Here is a 27,342-nt window from a genome sequence, read left to right as displayed (position 1 = left end):
ATGTCACTGTTAGGAAGGAGGGAGACACCAAGAATAGGGGCAGCACCATTGGGAAGAGAACAAGTACTTAATGGGAGAGCAGGAAAACTGATGCCGCAGTTTCTCCCCTTCCCTACACGCTGCCTAATGGCTAGTTCCGGCTGAAAACTGGGACTTCACCACTAATTCGCACCATTAGTAGCAGCTGGTAAATGCTCTAGGCATTTGGATAGGGTATTGCAGGAGGGGGAGGTTCCTACCCTGCTCCTGATTTTGAAATAGTAAAAATGCTCTTGCGTTGCTATTAAGAGTTAATGCTGTGACTCTCTTGCATCGTGGTTATCTTGCACAGCTTCCTTCCTGTGTAGCTCCTTCTCTATTTCTTAGGTTTCACTTCAGTGCTATACCATCTCTACTTCTGCGATGGCTGAGAATCAGAAATCTTCATCAAGACATTCTTCATACAGGTAATAGGATCATTGCCACTTTCTCCAAGAAGAACCTTGCACTTTCTGTCTAGTCCAGGGTAATGCCGGTTGAGTGGCAGGGACTTTATTGCGTTTGGTACCATGTGGGGTAGGAAGCACTCAAACCTCTGTGTGGTGGCCGTGTGTGTACCGAGTTCCACCTCCCGCTTGTCATAAACATGATCTCATCTCTCTCTCTCTCTCAGGGATTTGTGATAAAAGCTTTGAGTTCACACTGTAAAGAAATAACTGACTACTTATTTTTATTCATTCATGAGATTTAGACATGGCTCGCAAGGCCAGCGTTCCTTGCCCATCCCAGTTGCCTTTGAGAAGGTGATGGTGAGCTGTTTTCTTGAACCACTACTGCCTGTGTGATGAAGGTGCTCGAACTGCACTGTTAAGTGGGAAGTTCTAGAATTTTGACCATGATAATGAAGAAACGATTGAAGTCAGGATGGTTTGTAACTTGGAGGAGAACTTGCAGGTGGTGATGTTCACATGTATCTGCTATTCTTGTTCTTCTGGGTGGCAGAGGTTGCAGGTTTGGGAGGTGCAACCAAAGAAACCTTGGCGAGTTACTGCAGTGCATCTTGTAGATAGTGTATGCTGTTGCCATTATGTGTCAGTGATGGTGAGAATGAATATTTAAGATGGTGGATGGAGTACCAGTCAAATGGGCTGCTTTGTCCTGGTGTTGTAAAGCTATTTGAGAATTGTTGGAGCTGCACTCATCCATCACACTCTTTGATGTGTGCCTCGTAGATGGAATGAGGGAATCTATATTTGAGATTTTTCTCTGCGTGTATTGGGATGGATCAGGAGTGTTCCTGTGTGGTGTGCAGCACAAAAGCCCGACCACAGGAAAAAGTTGCCCAAGTGGTGACTGTTTTGGGCGTGAAAATTGGCCCACATGAACAGATTAGTCAGGGCAGAAGAAGGTTAGCAGCAGGTCAGCACGAGGCTGGTAGCTGGGTCAAACGAGGGCCTTTGAGGAGCAGTTGTCAACTCAGTGAAGCTGAATTGGTTGTCTGCTCGCTGTAAGTGCAGAGCTGGGGTAAAGGGAAAGTCTGGGAGTGGTGGTTGTCTGCAAAGTGCAGCTAGACAGCTGGGATCATGCCAGTGATTTGATGCTGGGGTGCAGTCTTGTAATCCTAGTGGGACACAGTATCAGGAGGAGATCGAGCAGCTGAGGGGTGAGCAGTTGTTGGGGCATTCGGAGTTTGAGTCCTGTTGCCTGACAACTCAATGCAGGCAGAAGAAGCAAGAGGGCTTCCAGGCTGAGTTGGAGCTGCTGTTGAAGGGAGGCTAAATCCTTGAAGGAGAGGAGCTGAAATCCCTCGTGAGGAAGACGGAATTGGAAGCACTTTGTGATGCACACTGATCACTGACGTCTAGGTGGACTGCTAAGATAATTTGTAGGGTCTGTTTTGTTGTATCTGCCATTTAATGTGCAATTTATAGTATATATTTGAACACACTTTGCTGGTTAATTCATGTTAACTCATGTTAATTCTTGATGTTAGAACATATACGATAGATAGTACTGACTGTTTGCTTTGTTGACTCTTGTATGGTTTAAAAAAAAATTAGTTTGTTTATAAAACATGAAATCCTGTGGCTTTATTCTCTTAGTGAAGAACTGGGATTTCAAATTTTGTCGACTTTAAGCAAAACATTACTGGTTCCTAACCTATTTGTAACAATGGTGGAAAGGCTTTGAGGAGTCAGCACTGTGTTACTTGCCACAGACTACCCTGCTTCTGACCACCATTTAGTGTGGAATAGCATAACCTTTGTAGTTTTCCATAAAATTGCTGTTCTTAAGAAAATTACTCTGATACTCTTTCCCAGCCTTGTCCATGCCATCGGGGAACATGGTGCAATTCTAGAATGGTCCCAGTGGATTACAAGTTAGCAAATGTAACATCACTACTCTGGAAAGAGGAGAGAGGAAACAAGGAGTTGGGCTGACATCAGTCGCTAGGAAAATGCTGGACCTATGATCAAAGAAGTCTTAACAATGCACTCAGAACATCGTAGTATGATCAGTCAAGAGTTGATGTGGTTTTGTGAAAGGGAAATAGCGTTTTACAAATTCATTAGCATTTTTTGAGGATGCAACTATTAGGGTAGATGAAGGGGAATCAGTTGATGTTGTATACTTACAATTCCAAAGGCCGTCAATAAGGTGCCACAGAACAGGTTAATGCACAAGCTATAGCCTTATGGAGTTGGGATAATAGCATGGATAGAGGATTGATTAATGGCTAGGAAGAAGAGAATAGGGATAAATGGGACATTTTCAAGTTACAAACATACAAGTTGGTAGGCTTTAACTAGTGGAGTGCTGCAAGTGTTAGTGCTGGGGTCTCGGTTGTTTACGATCTATATTGGTGACCTAGGTAAAGAGACTGCGAGTAATGTATTCAAGTTTGCTGATGATGCATAAAGCTAGGTGGGAATGTAAACTGTGAGGAGGACACAAAGAGGCTGTAAAAAGTTATTGACAGGTAAGTGGGCAACAAGGTGACAGATGGAGTGTAATGTGGGATGTGATGTTATTCACTTTGGTAGTAAGAGTAGAAAAGCAGAATTTTTTTTTTTAAAGGTGCAAAACTTCTAAATGTAGATGTTCAGAGGGACTTGGGTGTACTCCGACAAGGAACACAAAGTTAGCATGCAGGTACAGCAAGCAATTAGGAAAGCAGATGGCATGTTCTCCTTTATTGCAAGGAGAATGGCGTAAAGAACATCTTGCTACACGAGTAAAGCACTTTGATGAGACCACACCTGAAGTACTGTTTGAAGTTTTAATCTCCGTGTCTAAGGAAGGATATACTCGCCTACAGCAAAGTTTCACTAGGTTGATTCCTGGGATGAGAGGGTTGCCCAATGATGAGAGGCTGAGTAAATTGGGCTTATATTCTCTAGAGTTTAGAAGAGCCAGAGGTGATTTCATTGAAACATGCAAGATTCTGAAGGGGCTTGACAGGGTAGGCACTGAGAAGTTGTTTCCCCTGGTCAGTGAATCTAGAACACGGGGGCACAGTCTCTGGATAAGGGGGTCAATCATTTAGGACTGAGTTAAGGAGAAATCTCTTCGCTGAGGGTTGTGAATATTTGGGATTCTGTAGCCCAGAGGGCGGAGGGCATTGTATTACTGAATGTATTCAAGGCTGGGATCGATAGATATTTGGCCTCTCAAAGAATCAAGAGAGAGGGGGGAATGGGCAGGAAAATGAAGTTGCAGTAGAGGATCAGCCATGATTGCCTTGAAAGGCAGAGTATGCTCAATGGCAGAGTATGATCTACTCCTGCTGCTATTTCTTACGTTCTTATGTACTCGGCCCTCAACCCTATAGGAAGTGAATGAAAGTTTAAGGGACAAGTCACTCTGAGCTGTTCCTGTGCGCTGGAACAGTTGGAATCTAAGGAATGCCCTACCTGATAGCGTAGCTTAGTGGGCAAATGGTCTGCATAGTATATGTCCTGGGTCATGCAGACCAGGTGGAGAGCCCAGGTTTTCTTCCCTAGTCTGTACTGTATTGGCTTATCTTGGCTAAAAGATAAGTGCATATGTTATAATTGATTTTACCATCTCTGAACTAGAAGAATAAAAATTGTAGAGGCTTCTGCTACTGATCATGATCCTGTAGACCCTGCTGGAAAGTACACAAGAGTGAACAGGATGTGATGACAGCATTGAGCTCTGCCATTAATAACATGCTAACACTCTCTTAAGGTCACAAATTAAGAATATCTCATTGGGTCAAGCATGAGAGGATTGTCAGTGCCTGTGGAACAGAAACCCAGCATATTTTAGGAAGGGAGAAAACTGGAAGCTGTCAGTTTTGATTGCCAGTGTTTGCAGTAAATTGAGGATATCCCTATACTTATTGATAGGTTGGCATAGACAGAATATACCTATAGTTTAAGTAAAATTCTGAATGTTGGTTCAATTAAGAATCAAGGTTATGGGCAGTGTTGATGCCATTTTACTTAATTCACAGTATGCAGATGACACTAGCAAGGCCATGTATTGTCAATTCCTAGTGTTTCTGAGAAGCTGATGGTGGATCTTCTCTTTGAACCACTGCAGTCCATGTGCTGATACTCTCACAGTGCTGTTCGTTAGGGAGCTCGAGAGTTTTGACCTTGATGATGAATGAAAGGGTGGTGTATGTCCAAGTCGGGATGGTGTGTGACTTGGCAGGGAAGTTGAAGGTTATGATGTTGACATGATCTTCCTCTTTGTCCTTCTTGGTGGTAGAGGTCACGAAGCCAGGAAGTAGTGCTGAAAGATATTTGGCCAGTTGTGGCAATGCATCCTGTAGATAATACAGAGTTCAGGCACGGTGCGGACGATATTGAATTCAGTGACAGAAAACTGACCAAACAAACTATGCTGTCTAGCATAGTGTGGAGATTATTGAGTGTGGTTACAGCTAGCTTCTCTTGTCAGCACAGTATTGATGTGACTAGTTCAGTAAGCCTCTGATCAATGGTAAACCTCTGGAATTTTATTGCGGGGAAATTAGCAAGGGTTAAAAACTTAAAAGATCAGAAAGGATGTGCTTGTCTCAAACAAGAGACTCCATTGTTGCCTGACAAAAAAGCCTTGCATTTATATAGCGCCTTATGCAGCACCAGAACATTCCATTCCCAAAGCACTTTAGAACAAAATAACTACTTCTGAAGTGTAGTTGCCATTTCAGTATGGCAGTCAATTTTATGTACTCCAGAAACAACAGTAATGATAATGACCAAATAAGCTGTTGGTTAAGAGATAAATATTAAACAGAATGTAGAGGAGAATTCCCTTGCCCTTCAAAATAATGCCATGGGATATTTAATGTCCATCTGAGAAGGCACAGCCCTGGTTTAATATCTGATCCAGCACTCCACTGGAGTGACAGTCTAGATTTTGTGCTCGAGATTTTGGAGTGGAATTTATATCTGTAACCTTTTGACTTGGACGCAAGTGTTCGATCACTGACCTACATCTGACACTTACATGACCTGCATCCAGGTCCTGCCATAGGATTGCATGGGCTGCTTCTTTACTGATGGAGAGAAGCTCTTAGCCCAGAAAATGAGCAACACCTAAAGATGATGTGACATAAAGTTTAGAGCTATGAAATTTTGTTTGGAGTATGGTGTTGGGCTTTTACCATTGGAGGTGCAGTGACAGAGCATTTTCATTGGTCACGTGTATAGAGTAAACCTTCCTGTGCATTCTTGTTCAGAATGCTGTGTGTACAGGATACACTGCTGAAACTGCGGGATGCCATATCAATGCCACAAGCCAACCTGACCACATAACCAGAGAAAGGCACAGTTGTGAATCAATTGTCCTTTGCTTGCTTGCTTGCTTTGCAAGTGATACTTATAACACTGTCTGCTTCCCTAAATTGCTTTGGTGTGTTTTGCAAATAAAGCCTTTTTTCACAGTATTTAATTTCTTTATAAATTCAACCTCAAAAGCTTTCTCTCCTTCCCTCAGGAAGGCCCAGATTTTTTTCTGCAGTATGTTCCACAGAGACTGGTGGTCCTTGATATTTCACTCAACAAGTTATTTGACTGTGGAGGGCATCAGCTGATCTTCATTCGGTTGCTTCATCCAGCTGGGGTCATTAGACAATTGTCAAAAAAGGAACCATGGCTGATTTACCCCCATGCACTGCTTCACCACCCCAAATCCACCCCAGGGACATTGATACCAATTGTAGACCTCCTTGTTGAGGTTAACTAACAAATTACAACAACAAAAACAACTGATATTTATTCAATGCCTCTGAAGGAGTAAAACATTCCAAGGTGCTTCAGAGGAGTGTAAATTGACACCCAGCTACACAAGGAGATATTGTGCAGATACCCAGAAGTTTGGTAATAGGGAAGTTTTGGGGAAGGCCTTGAAGGAGACAGAGGTTTAGGGAGGGAATTCAAGTGCTCAAGGCCTTGGAAGCTGAAGGCACAGCCACCAATGGGTGAATGATTAAAATCATGGCCAGAGAAGGCCAGGATCATAGGAGTGCAAAAATCAGAGGATTGTGAGGCTGGGGGAGATTGGGTGAGGCGAAGCCATGGAGGGATTTGAAAACAAGGACAAGATTTAAAGATTTAACATTGACGTGTTGCTTAACTGGGAGCCAGTATGGCTCCGTGAGCGCAAGGGTGATGGGTGAATGGGACTTAGTGTGAGTTAGGACACAGGTAACAAAGCTTTGTATGATCTCAAGCTTACAGAAGGTAGAAAATGCATTGGAACAAGCCAGAATTGGAATAACCATGTCTAGAAGTAGGATATAAAGGCATGGAGAAGGGTTCAACGGCTGATAAACTGACAGAGGTGCAACAGGGTAATATTATGGAGGTTGAAATAGGCTCAGATATGTGGTCAGAAGCTCATCTCTGGGGCCAAATAGGACACCAAGGTTGCGAACAGTCTAGTTCGGGCTTTGACAGTTTATGTGGAGAGGGATTGCATCAACGGCAAGGGAACAGATTTTGCAGTGGGGGCAATGACTGTCTTTTCAATATTTAGTTGGAGGAAATTTCTGCACATCTAATATTGGATATCAGTCAAGCAGTCTGATAAATTAGAAATAATTAAGGAGAGGTTGAAAGTGAGCTGTGGGGTAGAATTGGGTGTTGTCAGGGTACATGCAGAAACTGAGACTTGCTTTTGAGATGTCACCAAGAGGCAGCATGTGAGGAGGGGCCAAGGATAGATCCTTGGGAGAACTCCAGAGTTAATGGTGCAGGGAACAGAAAATATTGCAAGTGATACTCTAGCTATGACTCAATATGTAAGAATGGAGCCAGCTAAGTGCAGTCCCACCCAGCTGGATGATGGTGGAGAGACTTTGGAGGTGGATGTTCAAATCATCTGTGGTAAGGGCTACAGACAAGTCAAGGAGGAGGGACAGTTTATTATTGTCCCTTTTCCCCACATTTCCATAGGCCTTCCAGTTCCTTTGCTATTCACTCAATCTTTGTCTCTATAATATCTTAAGGATTCTGCCCTTTACTTCCTGACAGTGGTAAGGTCGGGGTGCTCAATACAGGAGGTGGTATTGGGGAGTCGGGGAGGGGCAAGGGGTGGTGTTAGCTGTTCAACAAGTTACTTTTGAATACATTTTGAGGTGTTCCTGATTAAAGCTTCTGCTGTTTAATCACTTCCAATCCAGGTCCTATACCTGTAGTTAACAGTGTAAGCATCCTGGAGTAGACTCCTGGACAGGTTCAGGGCATCTAACCCAAGTCTCTGTCCACCTCCCCCCAACCCACCCAGCCTCCATCAATGTCCACAGATGGTTCCAGGCAGCATATCTCCATTTGTTGGTGGTTTAAATGTTGGGCATAAATACCGGGCACGTGTTCACATTGGGAGTTCCTCTGGGTCCTGACGCACAACAGTGATGAATGTCTCAAAGTTTACCACTAATTCCATCGGAACATCCAGGCCAATGTATATTTCCCTTTCCTCATTTTCTGATTGCGTATTGTCTGCATCTTTTCAGTTTTGAAGAAGACTTTGCACCCTGAGATGTAAACCTGTCTATTCCATTGACCTGCTGCATACTTTGAGCATTTTCTGTTTTTTACGTGGATTTGCATACAATGCACAGCACAGAAATAAGCCATTCGGCCCAACAAGTCCATGCTTATGCTCCACATGAGTCATTTGCATCCTCCTTCGCCTAACCCTATCCACATAACCTTTGATTCCTTTATCCCTCATGTACAGGAAACAGAGTAGGAATAAATGGGGCCTTTTCAGAGTGGCAGGCGGTGACTAGTAGGGTACCACAGGGATCAGTGCTTGGGCCCCAGCTATTCACAATATTTATAATGATTTGGATGAGGGAACCAAACATAATACTTCCAAGTTTGCTGACAACACAAAACTAGGTGGGAATGTGAGTGGTGAGGAGAGCGTTAAGAGGCTTCAAGGCGAATTAGACAAGTTGAGTGAGTGGGCAAATACATGGCAGATGCAGTATAATGTAGATAAGTGTGAAATTATCCACTTTGGTAGGAAAAACACAATGGCAGAGCGTTATTTAAATGATGATAAATTGGGAAATGTTGATATACAAAGGGACCTGAGTGTCCTTGTACACCAATCACTGAAAGCAAGTATGCAGGTGCAGCAAGCAGTTAAGAAGGCAAATGGTATGTTGGCCTTCATTGCGAGAGGACTTGAGTACAGGAGCAAGAATATCTTACTGCAGCTGTACAGGGCCTTGGTGAGACCACACCTGGAGAATTGTGTACAGGTTTGGTCTCTTTTCCTAAGAGAGGGTATACTTGTCATAGAGGGAGTGCATCGAAGGTTCACCAGACTGATTCCTGGGATGGCAGGATTGTTGTATGAGGAGAGATTGGGCCGACTAGGTCTGTACTCACTGGAGTTTAGAAGAATGAGAGGGGATCTCATTGAAACGCATAAAATTCTGACAGGGCTGGACGGACTGGCTGCAGGGATGATGTTTCCTCTGGCTGGGGGTGGTCTAGAACAAGGGGTCACAGTCTCAGGATCTGGGATAGGCCATTTAGGACTGAGATGAGAAGAAACCTCTTCACTCAGAAGGTGATGAATCTGTGGAATTCTCTACCACAGAGGGCTGTGGAGGCCAAGTCACTGAATACATTTAAGAAGGAAATAGATAGATTTCTAGACTCTTTAGGCATCAATGGGTGTGGGGAGAGAGCATGAGTATGGTGTGAGATAGAGGATCAACCATGATCATATTGAATGGTGGAGCAGGCTCAAAGGGCTGAATGACCAACTCCTGCTCTTATTTTTCTATGTTTCTACTTATCTAGCTTCCCCTTAAATGCAGCTATGCTATTCACCTCAACTATTCCTTTTGGCTGAGAATTCTACATTCTCTCTACTGAGTTTCAGCTTCAGTGAATGACTAGGGATTATTCTATCATGGGAATCTAAGCAGGCACAGAGGCCTAGACTCATGATCTGGAATGTACCATGGCAGCTGGTGAATTCAGCTAAGTAAATAAATCCAGAATTTAAAAAAATATTAGAATCAGTCCATAATGGTGGTCATTTAAGAACTGGATTGTTGTAAAGACCCATCAGGCTCACTAATGCCCTTTTAGGGAAGGAAATCTACCATCTTGTCCAATCTGGTCTACATGTGACTCCAGACTCTCAGGTTGACTCTGAATGTCCCTCAAGACACTCAGCATTCAAGGTGGCTCACCAGCACCTTCTCAAGAACAATTCGGAATAAGCAATAAATGCTGATCTTGCCAGCAGTGCCCACAAATGAATAAAAAAAATAATCACAGGTAAACGTGACCTGGTACTTGCTTAATTCTGCAAAGTAGAGCAAGAATTCTGCTTGCTGCTCTCTCAGGTAACTGAACATAGACTGGGAATCAAACCTGGGCCTTTCTGATCTATATGCTGGGCCATTATGAAATGAGGTTTTGAGGGAGCAAGAATGGAGTGTTTTTTGTTCATTTTAAGCAATTGTTTGTGCTTGTCTTGATTCACAACAGTTAATAAATATTGGTGGGTTTTTTTTCTCCCCTTGCCCCACCCCATCTCCCTTTCATACAAATTCTAGCGAGTTTCCTGAAACAGATGAGGAGGGAGAGCTTGCCCGCCTGGAAGCTGAGCAGAAGCTGGAGCAGATCCGCCGGAGTCTTGACGAGAAGGAAAACCAGGAGTATGAGCGCCTGCGGCAGCGGGGTCATGATGCCGAGCTCGAGCTGGAGGAACTGAAGAAGAGGAGAGAGGACCGGCGTAAGCTGCGGGAGGAAGAGGAGCTCCGTCGGCAGCAACAGGAGCAGGAGCTACAAGCCAAAGAGGAGGTGGGCATGTTTAATCACAACTTCTAGCCTTTAAGGCTGAGGTTTAGGGGCGTCACCAATCTCAGAGGTAAAGCCACCAACACTGAGCCATACATAGCAGGGAAATCCAAAGGGCTTGATCCACCATTTGCATTGGTCAGCTGCTCTCAGCCATGTACAACTCTAGGTGTGCTCCTATGGGTTTTGGTGTTTTTAGGGAAGGGAGAATCACAAGTGCTTCCTGCCTCTGATCATTATTGAGTTACCTCAAATGGAAATGCACATGCTTGGACAAGGGAGGATAGGATCCGGCCCAGCTGAAGTTTATTTCACAATCCATAGCTCCCGACACGCTCGCTAAATTTTGGTGAGGTACACGTAGGTAACTGGCCCGCATGGGATTGTAATGCAGTACAAACTTCAAATAATGTGAAGAATCTTTCACGTTTGTGCAAACACACTTGGTTTAATGTCGCCCCTGAAAGATAGTATATCCAGGAATGGAAATCGCCCTCAGTACTACATTGAGGTATCAACATAGAGTGTGTGCTACCTCCCTTGGAATGAAGCTGGAACACTCAACATTCTCACTTCGAGGTTAAAATATTATCAACTGGCCCAATTTCACACAAAACAAATAGACCAGTAACAACATAGGAACATGGAGCAGGAGTAGGCAATTCGGCCCCTCAAGCCTGCCCTGCCATTCAATACGATCATGGCTGATCTCATGTCAGCCTCAACTCCAATTTCCCACTCTCTCCCCATAACCTTTCAACCCATTACTAATTAAAAAGCTGTCTGTCTCCTCCTTAAATTTATTCAGTGTCCCAGCATCCACTGCACTCTGAGGTAGTGAATTCCACAGATTCACGACCCTTTGAGAAAAGTAATTCCTCCTCATCTCTGATTTAAATCTACCACCCCTTAGCCTAAAACTATGGGCTCTTGTTCCAGAAGGCCCCACAAGGGGAAACATTTGCTCCACATCTACTTTGTCTATCCCCTTTAGCATCTTATATACCTCAATTAGATCTGACATCTCAGTTAGGTAAAAATGACACTTCACAGCCTTTTGACAGGCTGAAGTGTAACTTTCAAAGTGTGATGAACATGGCCTAGAGTTAAGGCTTTTGGAGGAGAGGTCTGTTTGCAATGCGCCACTTCTACACAGACTTGTCAATTCCCTGGGGCAGTGGCGGGGGGGAAAGACTGCCACAGGCCACTATCTGTGTGGGTCACGTAGCTTTCTTCATTGATAATGCTGCTATATGATCACTATCGTGTGGAAAGGTGGGGGAGCCTTGCCCATTGTCTACTCATCTCATTTGGTATTTTACCAGTTTTGTTTTTTATTCATTCATGGGATGTGGGCTTTACTGGCTGAACCAGCATTTATTGCCCATCCCTAGTTGCCCTTGAGAAGGTGTTGGTGAGCTGCTTTCTTGAACTGCTGCAGTCCATGTGATGTAGGGGCACCCACAGGGCTGTTAGGGAAGGAGTTCCAGGATTTTGACCCAGCGACAGTGAAGGAACAGCGATATATTTCCAAGTCAGAATGGTGAGTGACTTGGAGGGGAACTTCCAGGTGGTGGTGTTCCCATCTATCTCCTGCTCTTGGCCTTCTAGATGGTAGTGGTCGTGGGTTTGGAAGGTGCTGTCAAAGGAGCCTCGATGAATTCCTGCAGTGCATCTTGTAGATGGTACATACTGCTGCTACTGTGAGTTGGTGGTGGAGGGAATGAATGTTTGTGGATGTGGTGCCAATCAAGTGTTCTGGTTTGTCCTGGACTGTGTCAAGCTTCTTGAGCGTTGTGGGAGCTGCACTCATCCAGGGAGGTGCGGAGTATTCCATCAGACTCCTGACTTCTGCCTTGTAGATGGTGGACAGGCTTTGGTGACTCAGGAGGGGAGTGACTCATTGCAGGATTCCCAGCCTCTGACCTGCTCTTGTAGTCACAGTATTTATATAGCCAGCCTAGTTCAGCTTCTGGTCAATGCTAACTGCCAGGATGTTGATAGTGGGGGATTCAGTGATGGCAATGCCATTGAATGGCAAGGGGCGATGGTTAGATTCTCTCTTGTTGGAGATGGTGATTGCCTGGCACTTGCCGAATGTTACTTGTCACTTGTCAGTCTGGGTATTGTCCAGGTCTTGCCGCATTTGGACATGGACTGCTTCAGTATCTGAGAAGTCATGAATGTTGCTGAAGATTGTGCAATCACTTCTGACCTTATGATGGAAGGGATGTCATTGATGAAGCAGATGAAGATGGTTGGGCTGAGGACACTACTCTGAGGAACTCCTGTAGTGATGTTCTGGAGCTGAGATGACTGACCCCCAACAACCACAACCAGCTTCCTTTGTGCGAGGTATGAGTCTAACCAGCAGAGAGTTTTCCCTCTGATTCCTATTGACTCCAGTTTTGCTAGGGCTGGTTGATGCCACACTCGGTCAAATGCAGCCTTGATGTCAAGGGCAGTCACTCTCACCTCACTCCGGGAGTTCAGCTCTTTTGTCCATGTTTGAACTAAGGCTGTAATGAGGTCAGGAGCTGAGTGGCCCTGGCGAAACCCAAACTGGCTGTCAGTGAGCAGGTTATTCCTAAGCAAGTGCCACTCGATAGCACTGTTGACGACCCCTCGCATTACTTTACTGATGATGGAGAGTAGACTGATGGGGCGGTAATTGGCCGGGTTGGATTTGTCCTGCTTTTTGTGTACAGGACATGCCTGGACAATTTCCACATCACCGGTTAGATGCCAGCATTGTAGCAGTACTGGAACAGCTTGGCTAGGGATGCGGCAAGTTCTGGAGCACAAGTCTTCAGTACTGTTGCCGGAATATTGTAAGGGACTATAGCCTTTGCAGTATCCAGTGCCTTCAGCCATTTCTTGATAACACGTGGAGTGAATTGAATTGGCTGAAGACTGGCATCTGTGATGCTGGGGTCCTCCAGAGGAGGCTGAAATGGATTATCCACTTGGCTCTTCTGACTGAAGATTGAGGCAAATGCTTCAGCCTTATCTTTTGCACTGATGTATTGGGCTCCCCCATCATTGAAGATGGGGATATTTGTGGAGCCACCTCCTCCAGTGAGTTGTTTAATGGTCCACCAACATTCATGACTGGATGTGGCAGGACTGCAGAGCTTAGATCTGATCCGTTGGTTGTGGGATCGCTTAGCTCTGTCTATCACTTGCTGCTTATGCTGTTTGGCATGCAAGTAGTCCTGTGTTGTAGCTTCACCAGGTTGACACCAAATTTTTAGGTATGCTTGGTGCTGCTCCTGGCATGCCCTCCTGAACTCTTCATTGAACCAGGGTTGATCCCCTGGCATGATGGTAATGGTAGAGTGGGGGATATGCCAGGCCATGAAGTTAGGTTGTGGTTGAGTACAATGCTGTTGCTGCTGATGGCCCACAGCGCCTCATGGATGCCCAGTCTTGAGTTTCTAGATCTGTTTGAAATCAATCCATTTAGCATAGTGGTAGTGCTACACAACACGATGGAGGGTATCCTCAATGTGAAGGCGTGACTTCCTCTCCACAACGACTGTGCAGTGGTCACTCCTACCGATTATTGTCATGGACAGATGCATCTGCAGCAGGCAGGTTGGTGAGGATGAGATCAAGTATGGTTTTCCCTCTTGGTTCCCTTACCACCTGCCACAGACTCAGTCTAGCAGCTATGTCCTTTAGGACTCAGCCAGCTCCGTCAGTAGTGGAGCTACCGGGCCACTTTTGGTAATGGACATTGAAGTCCCCCACCCAAAGTACATTCTGTGCCTTGCGCAGTGACAGGGGAGGCGTTAGATGGCCTGCTCACACTTGGCCAATTGAGACCCTTAAGTGGCCAATTAATGGCCATTCCATCTCCTGCTTGGCAGCCTTTTTGAAGGCCAAGGTGGGACCACTCTTGTTGACATTCTGTGCCCAACAATGGCTGCCCACTCTGTCCTTCTGAACCTGGTCCTTCTGCCTGGCCCTGGAAAACACCCTTCCCCACTGACCTTTGGATCTGGCCTCCATGACTCCTTGGTGTGGTAGACTACCTGCAGTTCCAACTGTGGCCACTGCCCCCAGTGGAGCTGCTGGGACTAGAGACTGGCCGGCCATCTGATTGGCCTGCAGCTCTTGGGGATGGGATTATGTATTAGATGGGGGAAGGAGTCCTGCTCCAAACCAGTTAAGGGCCTGATGGCTGTAGAATTTACTTGTGCTTCTGGCCATGTGAAAGCAGGCTCACCATTGATTTAGCAGCTGGAGGGGTAGGGCCAACAACTGTGCTAAAAATTCAGCCTAAATCTTTTGGAAGCCTCTGCAGCAAGTTGCCCAATGAACTGATACTCTGGAAAATGAGATATGAGCAAGGAGCACCCCTATCCTGCCTCTTTTAAATGGCTCACATTAGCTTGTGTCTACTGTAAGCACAAAATAAACTCGAGGAAAGCCTCAGAAAGCCCTGTGTAAAATAAAATGTTAGAGATCCACTATAACACTTCTTACAGGAGTGTACACAGGAATTACACTCCCCTTTCCTGACCTTTGCACCCAGGAAATTGGCTATTTCCCAAAAGAAATTGTAATTTCGGTGTACAATGTGTAACACTTGAAACCTGTTTCTGGGTCTGAACAGCGAGTTATTGAAATGAATTGTTATTTAGCAACAGTTTCCACCCATCTTACTGACTGGAGGAAGCCTATTTTCATTGTTATGCTGGTCCAGAAACCACCTCTTCAAGATACAACATTCATCTTGATGCAGAAAAATGAAGTTCTAGGTTATCAAAAAACTCAATACTGAAGCCCTGGAACCTTTTGAGGGTTATGCTCCATATTGGGTTGAGGCATGTGCATCCTTCTGTTTACGTGCTGCTGCTATTCCTTAATTTCTATGGCATCTTTATCCAAGGCTTCAGAGGATACCTTTGGTCTCTGGCGACCATATGTATGGCCTTCCAAATCATTTGGGCATTGTGCAGAATTAGATACCGAGAGCACCATGGCTTCATGGTACAGTGGCAGACATCCTGCAAAAATTCGGGTCAAGGCATTTTAAAATTGTTTTGAATTTTTTATGGAAGAGATCAAGGTAGAAGTGTCAATTAGCTCAGTTGTGAGATTCTGTGTTTTAAAATGTTTAAATTTTCTGGCATTCAAAGCTAGCTTAGACCTATAAATTTCATACCTTCACCCACTCTATTCCCATCCCTGATTATTGCCTCAGGGAGGACCAACGTACAATTTCGGGTATCTTTCAGGTATCTAGGGACTCTATACGCCCTAACCCTCTCCGCCGCCTTCTGCTCCTTTTAAGACCCTTCTTAAAATCTACCTCCTTAAGTAAGCTTTTAGTCACCCATGCCAGAATCCTCTTATTTAGTTCAATTATTTGCTTTTTGTCTGGTAGCCATACACTTCAGTCAAGTGTCCTGGGACATTTTTCAATGTTAAAGGTGCTGTCTAAAAGCAATTTGTTGCTATTCAATTGTTTTAGTTTGTTTCATCTTGTATTCTCATGGTCTTCTGAAATGGTTGAGAAAATGGAAGGTCTATCTGGCAGTTGTAGGGCAATGATCCAATCAGGTGTGGTAGAATAATGAAGCTCTGAGTGATGGCAGGCTGTGTTCATTCATAACAATTTGACCTTCTGCCCAATAATCTTGTCATGTTTTGAGTATATTTGACAATGATTAAACATGACTGTGAAATACTACAAAAAAGATGTTACAGGAAATGTTACAAAAAAGTGTGAAAGGAAGTGTGATGGTGCACACTTTAAAGAATATAGTTTGATAGACCAATAGATGAAATAGAAATTACCACATTTTCTAATTTAATGAAAATTGTATTTTTTTGAGGTGTCAGCATTGCAATTATAAATTATAACATCACTTATAAAATTGAAAGTCATGTTTTGCGGGATAGTTAATCTGATTATATTTTGTCCTCCATGTAGGAAGAGAAAAGAAGAATGAGAGAAGAGAGAGAAAAACGAAGGATGGAGGCAGCAGAGAAACGCCAGAAAGTCCTTAGTATTTCAGGTAGTGAAATGGAGGACCCATTTATTCCCCTCAGCCCCAAGAGTCCAACATTTAAGGTAAGAATTCCTGATGGACATTGGATTTTATGCTGTATTTTGTTGTGCTTTGGCACTGCTTGGGCAAAGTTGGAAGTATGCAGACATTGCGGTGCTATTCAACACACTAAGGCAAATATGCAGGAGAGTTTATAACACAGCAACATGGATATGAAATTGGCTGAGTCATAGAAAACAGTAGTGGTTAATGGATGTTTTTCAGGCTGGAGAAAAGTTTGTAGTCGAGTTCCCCAGGAGTCACTGTTAGGACCCTTGCTTTTCCTGATATGTATTAATGACCGAGACCTTGGTATACAGGGCACAATTTCAAAATTTGTGGATGATATGAAACTTGGAAGCATTGGGAACTGCAAGGAGAATAGTGTAGACAAGATGGTGGAATGGGTGGACAGATGGCATATGAAGTTCAATGCAAAGAAATGTAAAGTGATTTATTGCAGTAGGAGGAACATGGACAGACAATATAAAATAAAGGATACAACTTTAAAAGGGGTGCAGAAGCAGAGGGGCTTGGGTGTATTTGTGTATAAGTCACTGAAGATGGCAGAACAGATTGAGAGCGTGGTTAATAAAACATAGAGTATCCTAGAGTACAAAAGCCAAGGAGGTTATGCTGAATTTATATAAGACTCTATTTCGGCCTCAGCTGGAGTTCTGCATCCAGTTCTGGGTTCTACACTTTAAAAAGGATGTGAAGGCATTGGAGAGAGTGCAGAAAAGATTCATGAGAATGGTTCTAGGGATGAGGAACTTCAGTTATGAAGATGGATTGGAGAAATTGAGTGTGTTTTCTTTGGAGAAAAGAAGGCTGAGAGGGGACGTGATAGAGGTATTCAAAATCATGAGGGGTGTGGACAGAGTAGATAGGAAGAAACTGTTCCCACAGTTGCCAAAAAAAGCAAACATGATCTGGGAAAACTTTTTTGCATAGCGAGTGGTTAGGGCTTGGAATGCACTGCCCAAGTGTGGTGGAGGCAGGTTCAATCGAAGCATTCTAAGGGGAATTAGCATTCAAAAGGGAATTGGACTGATATCTGAAAAGGATGAATGTGCACGATTATGGGGAGAAGGTGGGAGAATGGCACTAGACGAATTGCTCATTTGGAGAGCTGGTGCAGACATGATGGGCTGAATGGCATCCTCCTGTGTTGTAATGATTCTGTGATTAAAACTGATGCATTTGGATAAAAGGAGTAAGCTGGAGGTGGAATCCTGCATCATTTAGGCCCATGTTTGCACCATACTGACATGAACATTATAGCAACAGGGAGTTCATTCACAGTGTGTGTGTCACTCTAGGATTGAATGCATATTTTGTTGTTTTGCAAAGATATTAGCAGTATAAATGTTGCTATGGCCCATAAGGAGCCTCGGTCAGTGTATGAGACACCTTTTATGGTGTGTCCACTAAGAAAGCTAGCTAACCTTCTTCATAGTTGAACCGATTAGATCATATTTCTTCAACGTCTATCGATATCTTCATCTTAAATTAATTCCTAAAGTCATATTGATCAGATGGTGAGCTAAGCTTGTGGTAAGTGCACTGCCTAGAGTCATTGCAGCCCAGTGCAATAAGCCTTTGAATGCATGTGATTCCTGTCTGCCCTTTCCCTAACTTCTGGGAAAGCAATTAAGTTTGACAATAGCCTACACTGCCTGATGTCCAACACCACAGGATAAGATAATGTGGGTCCAATTCCTACAATATGTCAACAATAATGATTGTAAAGTTCATTAATCCTTCCCTTTTCTTTCAACACAGTGCCAGAGAGTGGTCCGTAATTCCACACAAAGGAGAATAGCAGAGAATTCTATTAACTGTGACTTGATATTTTAGGGGGAGGAAAGATAGATGGGTCATCACATGACCAGAGTGAGTCGGCTGATAATTATTGCACAATCGACTCATGTTTGATGTGTTCCTGACCCCCACTGCGACATGCCTTTTCCACATTCTGTTTTCCTAGGACATTACAACAACCCTAATATGTGAAAATAACAAAACACTACACATTTCTACGTGTAGCTATAGAGCAGTCACCGAAACTTTTTGATTTGCAGTGTTTCCTAACACCATTCAACTTACGAACGTACAAATTAAGAGCAGGAGTAGGCCATTCAGCCCTTTGAGTCTGCACCACCACTAATAAGATCATGGCTGATCCGATTGTAACCTCAACTCCACATTCCCACCTGCCCCTATAACCTTTCAACCCCTTGCTTATCAAGAATCTATCCTCCTCTGCCTTAAAAATATTCAAAGACTCCACCTTTTGAGGAAGAGAGTTCCAAAGACTCACGACCCTCCTGAGAGAAAAATGTTTTCCTCATCTCTGCCTTAAATGGGTGACCCCTTATTTTTAAACAATGACCCCTAGTTCTAGATTCTCCCACAAGAGGAACCATCCTCTTCACATCCACCTCATCAAGTCCCCACAGGATCTTATATGTTTCGATCAATTCGCCTCTTACTCTTCTAAAGTCCAGTAGATACAAGCATAACCTGTCCAACCTTTCCTCATAAGACAACCTGCCTATTCCAGATAATGGTCCAGTATAACCTCCGGGAAAGTGATCAATTATAGAGTTGCCCGTTTATTGTTCTAGCATTTGAAGTTTTCAAAGAAGCACCCTTTAAAAAGTCTGGGGATTCCGAAAGATTACTTTGTACAAGTCAATGTATCAAGTATCATACTGTTTGGGAACTTGAGTTATCATTGAAGCATTAATGTACCCTCATGAGAGCCAGTGTCTTTTGGAGAGGAGAGAAATAGAGAGGAACAATGTGGTATAAATGGGATACAGATAGTTTTCAAAGTTATCCTCATTTGTGAACACAGCGTTTATTTATTAATGAAGGCATATCTTACATCTTGCTGCTTACTTCTGATGGATCTCTATTCTTTCCTTAAAAGAATTTGTCTTTAATTTGTGGAGTCTGTCGGTATTATCTAGGACTGCAGTTGCATGGTCAATCTTTAAAATGTGACATTGGTGTTGCTGTCTGCATGGTGCATGGCCTTTTATTTAAACAGTACTAATTCTGGAGACATCGTGGTTGATGACAAAGTAGATGCCCATTTGGATTGGGAGTTTTGTGTAGGCTATTTGCAAAAGTGCTTTATGAGACACTGTAGTATACGGGCCATTTTGCTGCTCCACTGCCGGAAGCAACACAAGGATGCCCAGCAGAAGCGGGTGATTTAAGGTTCCATTTTCTCTCCTTCTGAGAGTAGTGCCTTGTTTCTTCCCAGCAATTGATCTGATAACATGTTAGAAAAACCAATATGTTGGGCTTATGGCAAGATTGGTAACATATCTGTCGTGGAACATCTTGGAAGATCAATTTACTGGGCTGCCAGATTAAACCTTGCCCCGCTGTGACCCTTCATTGTTTTGTGACTACCATGAAGATTTTGCTCTAATTAGATATTATTGGTCCCTTGGTTTCCCAGTTTGGTTTTGGCCGGGTCCGATGACTTCATCCAAAGCTATACAGCTTTGCAATGATGTTTCACTAACACGGGTGACAAGTTAGAAAATCAACCCTTCCTTTCAATAACATGGTTTGGCCCTTCCAAAGCAAGTGCTTTCAGCTCAATTTAACAATGTTCCGGATATGCTTTGCCATATTTCGATGCACAGCTTGAGCAAATAAAAGTTACATTCAATTTGAGGGCTGTGTTCCTGTTTTAAGGAAGAGGTTGTTTGTTTTGTGGGTTGCCTGGACAGCAGGGAGCACCTGTTTCCTGCTTCCTGACTCCACTTTCCATTCACCATATGGACAATGTCATTCACACAAATAGTCAGTTTCCTCAGCTGCCATGTCAAAAGCCCTGTAAAATGGCACCTCAGACAATAAATGTATTGAAATGATAATTCAAGTACTTTTCAAAAAAACTTTATAAATAATTTTAGGTTATCCTTTACAATAGTGAACACAACAACTGTCCAATATTTGTCTATATAAAACCTCAAGTCGGTATCCCCTCCAAGATATCTGATGCAAATTTCCTGTTATTTAGTCTAAGCATATTGGATTGTCTGGGTACAGCATCTAAAGTAAAATCAGTTGGGGAAGTCCTGCCTGGGAATGTAGTGGGTAAAATGTGTTGAGGTACAGATCAGCCATGATTTAACTGAATGGCAAATCAAGACTTGAGCAGCTGAGTAGTCTACTCCTTTTTTCTATGTTCCTGTACCTGATTTTCCATCCATCTGAATTAATAGATGAAAAATCAGATGGTTCTTTTTGGATGTACATTGAATCTTGCATAATTTCCTTTATATTCTGAATACAGGCCAAGGCCCAGAACAGGAAATCTGCACAATGCTTCACTGAATGCTGTATTGCATAGAACATAATGCTCTTTTTTTCCTTGGTTGATGGGATGTGGGCGTCGCTGGCTCAGCCAGCATTTATTTCCCTTGTTCAGAGGGCATTTAAGAGTCAACCACATTGTTGTGGTCCTGGAGTCATATGTAGGCCAGACCAGGTAAGGACGGCAGATTTCCTTCCCTAATGGACATTAGTGAACCAGATGGGTTTTTATGACAATCGGCAATAGTTTCACGGTCATCGTTAGACTTAAATTTTTATTGGATTCACGTTCCACCATTTGCTGTGGTGGGATTCAAGCCCAGGTCCCAGAACATTGCCCCTGGGTCTTTGGATTACCAGTCCAGTGACAATACCACTACGCCATTGCCTCTCCCATAAAAAGAGGGAAAATTGGTCAAAGTTGCCAGTCCTGATTGCTATCCACTGATCTCTATTGGAGGACACGTGTGTAGTTCTTAAGCAAGAGCAACATCAAACTGTGCTGTGATGTCTTCTGTGGTGAAGTCGCCTGCTGTCACCGTCCACGTTTACACAGAAGAAAGACCATTGGGCAAGGTACACCAGGATGATTGGCATTTATGAAACAGTGGCTTTCATGATAACTGAGGGCAGGATTATTGCATGGGGTGTGGTGGTCAAGCCAAATGATGAGCTCACATGCTGAAGTCCAGAGAGATTTTGGATCACAGGCCTCTTTTTATATATGCAGGATTAAAGCCCTGACTCATTACCTGGCCAGGGCCCAGCTTGCAAATTGGCAGCTGCCAGCTGTCCACTGGCAGCTGTCCTTGCCACCTGCAATTTAAAATTGCAGTTGCCCAGATCGGGACCCTCCTTAGACCTGCTTTCCATTAGAAGTGTCAAAATCGAGACCAGTATCTTAGAGTTACATCACCAACAAAAGGGAAAGTGAATTGGCAAAAAAAGTTATTTTTCGATGTCCTTTGTTCCTATTATCTTATGTAAGACTGGAAAAGACAATTGTGATCCATAAGGTCAGCACTAATAAATAGCAAAATGTTTAGCCAACATCCTTGCCCCTCCAATTCTCCACTACACTGTAGAAATCAACACAAACATGCACAGCAGAAGATGGACCAAATTTTTCAGCAGTTCACACTTATTTTAGGCTTATTAGTTAAGGGAGAGGAAGTGAAAGATGTCACAATATTAAAGATTACAGCTGGAAAAAAATGTGTGCCCTCTATCAAATTTCTCATTGATCAATTGCCAATCTTTTATCAATAAATATTAAGTGCTGATACCACCATATCTGAAAATTAAATGGAAAGCACTGACAGCTTGCCTCTTCACTGAGAGCAGCTGCCTGCACAATATCAGATTCCAAATTAGCCACAAATACAAAATTATTTTTACAGATCAATACACACCAAGGAGGAATTACAAGGCTATAATCTTATTTCAGGCTGCAAATAAATAAACAATATCTTAAAAAGTGATTTCTGTTCTCCTAAGTGAAATGAGTGCGAATGTGCCATCAACAAACTGAAAAGAAGCAATTTGGAAATCCAATATGTAAATAGAAATTTTACCCAAACCAAGACTGCAAAACAGCAACAAAATGACTCAATAGAGATGAAAGTTAGCAAGAAAAGCGATATTTTTGGAAAAAAAATTGTTCTATAACAGTTCATTCCAATATCAACCCTATGTGGTCTGATCAGCAGCTCATTCTCTTCAATAAGGATTGGTGGAATGGGGGACAATTTTTTGCTATCAGGAATTTTTAATTAATCATTTGCAATATGGTTTCCCACTTCCAGTCACTTAATGTATATTGATCAGTGAGCTTGCATTGGGCAGAAACCATTTGCATTGTGCTGTTTTACATAGTTTTAAGTATAGTATTGCCCTTTCCTGTATTTTAACGGTTGAGACATATGCTGATAGAAAAGGCAATCTTTAAAAAAAAAGGCAAATGAGATTTGGATTCTATACATGAGACACTGAACATTAAAAATGAGGATGTGATGCTGAATTTGTACAAGACTTGGTTAGGCCACAACTGAGAGTATTGCATGCAGTTTTAGGCAACCAATTACAGGAATAGTGTTAATGTCAGAAGTGAGGAATCACAGGTAAGAAAGGCTTTAAAAAAAGAGAATATCAAGGAAGGATCTAATGGAGGTTTCCAAAATTATGGTAAAATTTGACAGGGTAAATTGTTCCCACCAGCTGGCAAATTAATTCTGAATTTTCCAATCTGGTGAAAGATGAAAGAATGAATGTGCCTCTTGAAGTAGAGGTTATAATTTAAAAGGAAACTGGATAAAATTTGAAAAGAAAAAATATAAAGTAATGTAGAGAGTTAACGGTGATTTTTAAAAAATATTTGTTCAAAGGATGTGATCAGCTTTTATTGCCTATCCCTAATTGCTTTTGAGGAGGTGGTGGTGAGCTACCTTCTTGAACCGCTGCAGTCCATGTGGTATGGATACACCCACAGTGCTGCTAAGTAAAATTTTGACCCAATGACTATGAAGGAATGGTAATATATATTTCCCAGTCAGGATGATGTGTGATTTGGAGGGGAACTTTGAGGTGGTGATGTTCCCATATGCCTGCTGGGATTAGAGTATGTAGCTTTGGTTGAAAAGCTGGCACTAAGACACGCACAATGACCTAAATGATATTCCGTAATGCTTTAATTTCTATGATTGTTTAATGGGAATGAGCTGCATCAAGTGGACATGACTTCATCTGAGCCCCTCAGTTGGAATCCAGGCTTAAATTTACTCCCATATCAGTTATTCTTTCTATAAACCATTTGAACACCTCAATTAAATTCAATTCAATTTTTACTCACTCCTGGATGTCCATTATTCTACATGTAATCCAACTGAGTGCCTTAATTTGATTCCTGTCTGTGATTCATTTCCAGTTGTCCATGACTTTATACATAATGGTCTAATTGCTTCAGGGAGAATCAAATGTTATTTGGTTAAGCAAGGAAACTTAAGGCCTAATTTACCATATAGAATATGCCATGCATTTGTAAAGCAATACCAGGATACTCATTCTGTAGGACATCTTAAAGAATATATTATAATTTTAAAAATCAAAGCACAAAACAGACCTGCACTTTTTAATTTTCTGTGAATAAAGTATTTTACATTAAATCTTCTATTCATTTTAACACTTTTTTGTGAATAGTGTTCTCTCTGATGTGGGGATGGTGGTGTTGGGGAATAGGACAATTTCTAGTCCACACAACCAGCATTCATAAGAAGCTTCCCCTACTTTACCGAACAAATTACCTTGGGTCCAATCTAAAGAGAACTGCTTTCTGCACTCCTGGTGATTTCCCACAGCAGCAAACCTGTGGCATCATGGGATTGCCAGTTTATGCTAGTTTGTTTGCCCATTGTTTGAACAGCCGTTACTAGAGATGATTATTAGAGATAACAGCGGTTATTAGAGATGCACATTATCATGATTCAATCATAGTTCATTTTTTTAAAACAAATTACCACAAACTGACTATTGAGGCATCTGACGAATTGTGAAACAGGATGTTGTGAAGATTTAGTTTGTTCTGTAACAATTTTAGTAAAGGTTTACAAACAGGATATTATGTAGTTTCACACTGTATCCTGCCTTTTGAATGGAGCATGTAGTTTGGTCCTGTGAATCATGTCCAAACCAGAAGAAACAAAATAAACCATCTTACCGATGGTCTACTTACATCAGTTAGAAATATCGGCCCCATTGCTTTTGGAGAGATGTGGAGGGAATGGAAACACAGTAGCAAGAGGGAAGCCCCAAAATCCAAAGCAAACGGAGGTCTGCCGATATTAATGGAATGAGACGGTGGTGATGGTGGTGTTCAGGGTCTGATAACTGGCAGGGCCTGACATCAGGACATGGAGAAGAGATGGGGTCAGCCGATTGCAGGACCGGCTTGAGATCGGTTGTTGCGAAGGTCTGCAGATCATGGGGCAGGCCAGAGATAGGGACTTGGGGGCTGAGGGTGGGGAGAATCTGCTTCTGCCAATGAGGAGAGACTGATCGGCTGATGCGAGGCCGAAGGTTTGTTTTAGGGGCTGGGGTGACGAGGGTGGTTGAAGGCAGTGATAGTGGAGAGAGCACTGCTACTCCCCCTGACCGATAAGGAGCTTATTATCAATTTATCCCTATGCCAAGGGTTTTTTAGTTTCTGCTTTTCAACTCTAAAACCAAAGAGGCAAGTCATTTACTTCCCTTGCTTCTCCTACTGCTCACAGGGAAATGGAAATGCAGATGGACTTGCTGAAATGAAGCCAAGAAGGGAGCAAACTAATTTATGGCAAAAAGGGGAGGAAATAAAGTAAAGGAAGGAGGCAGGAGGAAAAGAATCACTAACCTGATGGAGAAACATTCAAGGCTTATTGAGGCTAGCCATTACTGATTCTTAGCATCTTATTCAGTCCAGATGTGTCAGTGTAACCACGTGTTGGAGGTTTTCTGTTTATCAAGTGCTGTATCAGCTATGGGTATGCAGGGCTTTTGAGGTCTGCTTAGTTGCTGTGAAATACATTAATACATTTTGATATATGATGTACTGGCTGAGAATCATTCTTCATTAAAGTAGTGAAGGAAAGCAACTGGCAATACATCAGTTATTCAAACAATGTGGACCCTGTTATTTTTACAAAGGGCACACAGCATTGTGGTAACACAGCTATCAATGAGCAAATTATGTTATTCAGTTTCTTCTTACCATTTTTTCACTGGGATATTATTGGATAAACTTCTATTTTCCTGTAATTTATTTCCCCCATCTTCTTCCTGTGGTGATACCTATGTAGCCGAGAGTGTGGTGCACATCCCCTTCTTTCAGGCTGTTACCAAAGCCCTCAGTTAGTTAACTGCTTTGCTTTGGAAGTGTGAAACACCACCCAGCATGACTCTCAACTCTAATTTCCTTTCTGTTTGGCTGTAAATGCTGCAGTTTACAACCGCTACTCAACATGACTCAAATGAGGAACTGAGCAATGCAGTACTCAGAAGTTGTGTCCAATTTCATAGCATAATACAGAGGACTGCTATACCACTTGTCCACACTATTAAGTTTTTAGCATTCAATTAAATGAATCATGATCCAAATTCTTCATGATCTGATTTGCAGAATGCCTGTGCATACCTTTTGTGGGCTGAGATTTCAGAGTTCAGAAAATGGCCTTTCTCTGACCTCTGCAGCCAGTGTCTAAGAAGGTTCATCCAGCAGCCTCCGTATGTAGACAGAAACAAGAGTCCATCTTTATTTTTGCAAGTATCTGCTTGAAAACTGTTGAAAGACATTAAACATGACAACCTGAAGCTTCTGGCATCCCAGTAGAACATATGGCATTGAAAGAGGCAGTCTCGTCTGCTGCCAGTTGGAATTTCAGGCTGCCATGTCTCTCGGGTGTTTTCCCAGACCACAAGTGAACTTGGCCATTACTGTACTGAATTCTCTGTGATGTGTCTCCTGTAACTCTTTGCCAGTAGTCAGTAGTACTAACCGGACATGCTCTTGGTAATCTTTGGGCTGTTACTATTTTTCTATCTTTTTTGTTATGGCATTCCTATCTCCTATCGCTTGTGTCTATAATTTCAGAAAGAGTATGACGAAGGGATGACATCAGAAACAGCCTGCTTGGTGAGTTAATGAAATGCACAACCAAATGCGAATGAGGCAGCAAAACAACATTTCTGTTTAACCTGCTCCATCATTGCTATCTTTTCTTCTTACCGATTTATTCAAAGTTTTAGTGAACACTTTCGATTAGAGAGATGGTATCTAATCAGACCAATGAGGCCTTTGCCATCGCCTATGCAAATCTCATGTTCATTATCTTTGGTCAGTTTATTTAGTGGGATTTTAATTATTTTGTAAGTACAATAAATCACCCAATCTTTGAATGACAGCGGTTTAAATGTATTAATTATCCAAGGTTGATGGTGTTCAAGTCATGCTTCCTTCAGTTGTGCTGAGTGTGGCTGTACGACCTCTTCCATGATTCTGACTCAGATCAGCTAACTTAGCACAGAACAGGAATGGAACCTGGGACATTCCTGGCCTATGTCACTCAATTTACTCAATATATCATTTTCTGATTTTTTTCTTCTTTCTTCACCCAAGTGTATTAAGATGAAGTGCCCCAGATTGCTCCTCTGACTCAGGCCAGCTCATTCAGTACAGACCAGAAATCAAACCCAAGACTTCCCTGCTCTTTATCACCACGTTTTACTGAGCTTCTGAGCATCAGCAAGTACAAGCTCCAACTGCTAGTACGTAATGGGCCACCTTGAAGGCAGGAAGATTCAGCTTGCTTGTGGAACAATTTTCAAATTCAAACAGATCCTCCTCTCCCCTCCCCCCACCTTCAAGTTTTTTTTTGTTTTCTGCTCATGTTGCTGATGCCACCTCTTGACCTTAGGGTCAAAGCTGCCAAATGTCCTGCCACACCTCTGAAGCTTGCAATTTACTTTTTATCATGCAACATTTTAATTATTCTCCACCTTAATGACTCCACATTTCACCGTTTAAATGAATTTTTTCAATCTCTCGACTCCCATAGATTAATTTGAGGCTTCACTATTTGGAAGGACACACACACCCTGCGTTCCATCTGTGCTGG

At 42.7% G+C, this 27,342-nt stretch overlaps 1 protein-coding gene across 3 annotated transcripts in view; it reads left to right on the top strand.

Annotated features, from left to right (window-relative positions):
• Nucleotides 1–27,342, top strand: part of lsp1a (lymphocyte specific protein 1 a) — a 371,560-nt gene that overhangs the window by 280,533 nt on the left and 63,685 nt on the right. For all 3 annotated transcript variants that reach the window (XM_078549109.1, XM_078549110.1, XM_078549108.1), the window contains 3 exons: nt 10,049–10,295; nt 16,237–16,377; nt 26,319–26,360. In XM_078549109.1, coding sequence (XP_078405235.1) covers nt 10,049–10,295; nt 16,237–16,377; nt 26,319–26,360 — 430 coding nt within the window. The remainder of the gene's footprint in view (nt 1–10,048; nt 10,296–16,236; nt 16,378–26,318; nt 26,361–27,342) is intronic.

Source organism: Cetorhinus maximus, chromosome 9 (assembly GCF_964194155.1).
Source record: "Cetorhinus maximus chromosome 9, sCetMax3.hap1.1, whole genome shotgun sequence".
In the NCBI taxonomy this organism is placed as follows: domain Eukaryota; kingdom Metazoa; phylum Chordata; class Chondrichthyes; order Lamniformes; family Cetorhinidae; genus Cetorhinus; species Cetorhinus maximus.
This window is presented reverse-complemented; position numbering and strand designations above follow the sequence as displayed.